General features: G+C 45.6%; 1 protein-coding gene across 1 annotated transcript; it reads left to right on the top strand.

The window, feature by feature from the left end:
* Nucleotides 1-1,479: 1,479 nt before the first annotated feature.
* LOC142923774 (exosome complex exonuclease RRP44-like) lies at nt 1,480-4,795 on the top strand. The gene is made up of 3 exons (XM_076064754.1): nt 1,480-1,650; nt 3,340-3,557; nt 4,538-4,795. Exons 1-3 carry the CDS (start codon nt 1,507-1,509, stop codon nt 4,785-4,787), a joined length of 612 nt encoding a protein of 203 aa, XP_075920869.1. The 5' UTR covers nt 1,480-1,506; the 3' UTR covers nt 4,788-4,795.
* Nucleotides 4,796-5,444: the final 649 nt, after the last annotated feature.

Below are 5,444 nucleotides of genomic sequence, written 5' to 3'. Positions count from 1 at the left end.
GCACCGCATTTAGTCGATCGGCAGGTCGCCTGTGGCGCGGTAAAGTGTGGTTACTCCCGTGTCTTCTAAGACATCCGGCCAGCGTGGAAGAGTAGGCTAAAATACATTGAGAGGGACTGTAAAAGGGTGTATCCCTAGAGGGGCCGCCTCTTATGGGAGCCCCCTTCTTCCAGCAGTGGCTTGAGCAAGCAATTGCAAGGCTGCACCTGTTGCTTTTTTGACCCCATGATGCATGAGGCTTGGGTGAATATCATGCACAAACAAGTGTTACAGGATTCATATTCTGTTTTTTTTCGGTAAAGTCACGTAGGTAAAACTATAAAATAAAATAACAACTAAATTAAATCACGACGTTTCGGGCGCAACACAAGCGTCCTTCTTCAGGTGGGACAACCACAGCCAGAAACAATTGCTGAAGTGGGCAAAAAAGGGCTGTTGTAACAAGAGGCTATATAGGTAAGAGAGTGGGGGGGAGCAAGGGGGGAGAGATAGAGATGGGGGGTGTGGGGTAGGGGAAGTGGGGTGCTGCTAGAGGGATTAAAGGGGCGAGCACGGCAAAATGCCGGGGGGGGGGGGAAGTGAGTGGGGCTGGGAGTGGGAGGCTGAAGAAGCTGGAGATGAGGAAATGAAGGCAACAATAAAGAAGTTAAGGTTTTACCTGGTTAATAACATCCTTCTAGATTGGAGTGTTACAGGCTGCTGCGGGGCTACATTGTGGGCAATAGAGGACAATGCAGTGACATAAATTGTTTTACTCTTCTTAATGCTCCCATGTCTGTGCTCCCCCACCTTTGCCAACGCGTACTGACCACCACGGTTAAGTACGGTAAAACCACCCCACGACCCGTATGACATGGGGCGGCCCTCATCCAGCAGTGGATTGACTTAACGAGCTGTGCATGTTCAACTCAAATATCTGAGTTTGTGAAGTGTCTTATATTAAGATTCTGTGTTGTTTTGGCTGGACATGATAATCGCTCATGTCCCTTCTCCACCCGTAGGGCATTGACTCTGGCATCCCCTGAGGTCCGATTCCACATGGACAGCGAAACCCACGACCCGATCGACCTGCAGACCAAGGAACTCAAGTGAGTCTCGTCAACAAGACACCTCCCATGACTGCGATCCGACTGTTGTGCAGATCTCTCTATCAGAATCAAAATATATATTTCTACTGGAAGAATCCGATGAGCTATAAAGCTCTTTTTTCACAGATGTCCAGTTGGGGCAGGTCACAACGTTACAACAACAAACAATACAAGCACACGTTAGGATTGCAAAGTATTGGAAAGGTAAACAAATAACTTAAACAAATATACAAATAAAACTAAACTATTTTTTATCTTACCAAGTAAAACCCTGACCACAAATGATAGCTGAACAAAGTGGCTTATCACGTGGGAAATTTATTATCAGCAAAATAATCTAAGATAAAGAATCTTGACCCTTGTGGTTGATGTGTTGTGGTGGCGGAAACTGGTGCGTGTACACAGGGAGACCAACTCGATGGTGGAGGAGTTCATGTTGCTCGCCAACATCTCCGTGGCGGAGCGCATCGTAGGCGAATTCCCCGAGTGTGCGCTGCTCCGACGCCACCCGGCGCCTCCGCCTTCCAACTACGACATCTTGGTGAAGGCGGCGAAATCAAAGGTAGAGTTAGAACCCCTTTTAACGACCACCCTTGTTAACTAATCGCTTAACAACGGGCCTCCATAGAGCTCAATGTGTAGGCTTAACCGACCATTTCCCTGTTAACGACGGGCTCTTGTAGGTACAGTAAATATGAAATAATGCCACGTAGAAGGAAAACAATAAAATAAATATAAAACAATAAAATTATCACGACGTTTCGACTGCAACACAAGCAATCATCATCAGGTGTGAAAACCACAACAAGAAAATTTGAAAAAAGTGGCAGTTATTTTTAACGTTAGCACCACGGAGAGAGATTTGACAGTTTGTTCAGATGGACGAGTCCATCTATGTTCGGAAAAGAGGAGGGGGGAGACAAAAAATAATGGATGCGTTCTGACAGCCACCTTAAGCGTGATCAATCAATTAAGACCCGAAATGGCTTATCAAATCTCTCTCCGTGGTGCTAACGTTAAAATAACCGCCACTTTTTTCAAATTTTCTTGTTGTGGTTTTCACACCTGATGATGATTGCTTGTGTTGCAGTCGAAACGTCGTGAGAATTTTATTGTTGTATATTTTTATTATTTTATTGTTTCCCTTCTACGTGAATTTACCGAAAGAACCAAGAATATGAATCCCTGCAGTCACGAAAGTTTTAAATCAAAATGAATTCATGCATTTATTAACAGTGTTTATTTTAATATGATGTGTTTATAATGTTAGTATCTTTATGTATTAATATCCATTGTTTAAATATTATAAAGTACGTTTTTTGGGTGAACAAGGGAAACTTTCGATGCTATCGGAACGAATTAAGCTTTTAACACGTATTTCCTATACACGCTTAATGACCAAATCCTTTAATGCTCGTGTTCGTGGAACCAATTACCGTCTTTAAGAGGGGTTCTACTGTCTCTAGATTGCTGTTAACCTTCCTTCAATATCATCCTCCTCGCAAGGAATTCAGAGGTCGTCGGGTGGCTCAAATTTTTGTTTGAGGTCTTTTGGTTTAACCGGGTGAGAACTCAAGAGAACATAATAGTCTCATTTGCAAGGGTCACCTGACCCAGAGATTACAGCTGGGACCCTGGCTTCAAAATCCAGCAGCCACATTGAACATACTGTGTTATCAAGTGTAGGGAGTTGAAGGACTCGGCTCGTTTCCCAGCTACTCCACAGAAATAAGCAACAAAAAACCATCACGATAAATGTAGTACTGTATTTAATTTTAGATAAATTCCAGCACTGAAATATTGAAATATCAGGTCGACTTATTGTGATGAACATTATGCTCAAAATGGGTGGGAATGTGCTACCCCCTACTGTGAAGCAGAGGTGTCTTGAAACGATGTCAGTATTGGCCTGAGCGAGCAATTGCAGGGCTGCACCTTTTACCTTTATCTTGAGATGTAGCCGTATAGTTTCCACTCGCCCTTAGAGGCAGAACAACTCAAAAGGTGTGACGAACCACAGACAACGCTGGAAGGCAGCCAGGCACTGTGCCAGATGTAGATTAATCCACTTGCTGTACTGCCTTCTCCTGGCAAGCCAGGTTATGGAAACCTGAATGCCCACAGGAAGTGCGCTGAATAACGTTTTCTTTCCAATACACCACAACCCTTGCTGCTTCCCCAGCACTGAACTACAAGCCACGTGCGGGATAGTCACCTCACAAACGCCGGTGTGCCCGATTTTTTTGCGCAGAACATCGAGATCCAGGTGGACTCGGCTAAGGCGTTGGCCGAGTCCCTGGACCGGGCGGCGGTGCCGGGAGCGCCACCATACCTCAACACTCTGCTGCGCATCCTGGCCACGCGCTGCATGATGCAGGCCATCTACTTCTGCTCCGGCATGGAGCCCGACACCCACCACTACGGGCTCGCCACCGCCATCTACACCCACTTCACGTCGCCCATTCGACGGTGACGTGCTCTGGCGTCAGGCACACGCGTGAAATCGACCTTCGCGATTATTGAGGGGACTATGTTGTTGTCTTGGTGTGGTCTGGGACTGTGTTGCCTTTCCCAAGTTTAGGAATTTATTTATTAATTGATGTACTTATGCAATGTTAACTTGTGATTACGGCACACCTCCAATTAGCACGGTTGGCTACGTACGGTGCGAATTAAGTTTAACATACAACTTGTATATCTTTTTTCTATTATTTACTTTTACTGATTTGTTTACCTTTCCTCTTCTTAGCACTCCTATCATATACCTACTGGACATCTGTCAAAACGAGCTTTTATCGCGAATCGGATTTCTCCAGGATAAAGATTCAGATTTTGAGTTATTTTTCTAAAAGGTCCTATAAACGGGAAGTTTGGCCAATTCCTTAAATGGTTGTTTGGCTTGTGTTGGGGAAAAACTAGAGGATCCGGAGAACACCAACGCCTACAAGGAGGGTGACAGTGTTCCACGTGCAGAATCAAGAATCCATTGCCGTGTTGCAGCGGCGGCCAAAAGTGAAATGCAATTCTGCCATGGATCGCTAACGATTTTGTTGTGGATCTTAAATAAGAACACAGATATGAGCAGGCAGCAATTTGCGCTACATCTGTTGACAAATAAAAAATCCTCAACAAAGAATTAAATTCATACATTAACAAAGATAATTTCCACCAGCAGATGGTGCTAGAACGTGGTATGTCCAGAGTACAGTATTCTATCACAGCGTTAAATCCATCTGAGTCATTGTTTGCGTAGCTTTCTGGTGGATCGTCAAACCCGCTGAGATCCACCAGAATGAATCGCGGTGCTTGGTGGATTAATACCGCTGCTCCGTTGGCATCTCGTGGCCATACCGCAGCCTGTATCTACTGTAAATTTAATCTTCATATTAAATAGAGGCTACAACAAATGTGAATATTGTTGTTGTTGTTGTCTCCCTGTACCGTTACAGATATTCGGATGTGATTGTGCACCGGCTGCTGGCCGTGTGCGTGGGCGCCGACCCCACGTACCCGGCGCTCACCGACAAGCAGAATCAGCAGCAGCTCTGCAACAATCTCAACTACCGCCACAAGATGGCGCAGTACGCCCAACGCTCGTCTGTAGCTTTCCACACGCAGGTGGGAGGCGGACGTGTGGGCCACGTGGAGCTTGCACGGCGTGTGCTTAGGCACCTGATAATGCGTCCATTCGTCTCTTGAAAACCATTTTTAAGGTCACGAAAGCAGGCATCGTATTGTGCGTGTAGTAAGAATCAATTGTTTTCTATTCGCACGCTTACGTGTGGTGGTGCCGTGGCTGTACTGGTTGGCTACACTTGACATTGCTTTTCAGCATTCTTCTGTGTTTGCTGAAAAACCTGGTTACTTGGCACATTTGCCCATGATGTGACAACTTTATTTGATTGGCTCTGTCAGGTGATGGAGGATTATAGTCAATACAATTGACATTGTACCTTCACGATTGAACTCAAAATAATCCCCATGACATGATGCCAATAGCACAACTGGAATTAATTAGCGGGGGGATGCAGAAAAATACCTTAAATTTTGTTAAATAATTGTGGGCCTGGTAAGTGATGCGCGTGTGTCTGCTCTTGGCAACGTAGCGGTGATTAACGGCTGCTGTTGTTGTGGTCTTAGTTGTTCTTCAAGAGCAAGGGAGTGGTGAGCGAAGAGGGCTTCGTGCTGTTTGTGCGCAAGAACGCCGTGGTGGTGCTCATTCCCAAGTACGGCTTGGAGGGGACGGTTTTCTTTGACTCCAAAGATCTCAAGCTCAACGTTACCTTCGACGAGGAGGTAGGGCATGTGTTCACTTAACCGGGAGGCATTGGCATTTCCCGAACGGCTGAATTCTGC

Source organism: Petromyzon marinus, unplaced genomic scaffold, assembly GCF_048934315.1.
Source record: "Petromyzon marinus isolate PM22_M1 ecotype Great Lakes invasive population unplaced genomic scaffold, UKy_Petmar_22M1.pri1.0 PM_Scaffold_7, whole genome shotgun sequence".
Taxonomy (NCBI): domain Eukaryota; kingdom Metazoa; phylum Chordata; class Hyperoartia; order Petromyzontiformes; family Petromyzontidae; genus Petromyzon; species Petromyzon marinus.
This window is presented reverse-complemented; position numbering and strand designations above follow the sequence as displayed.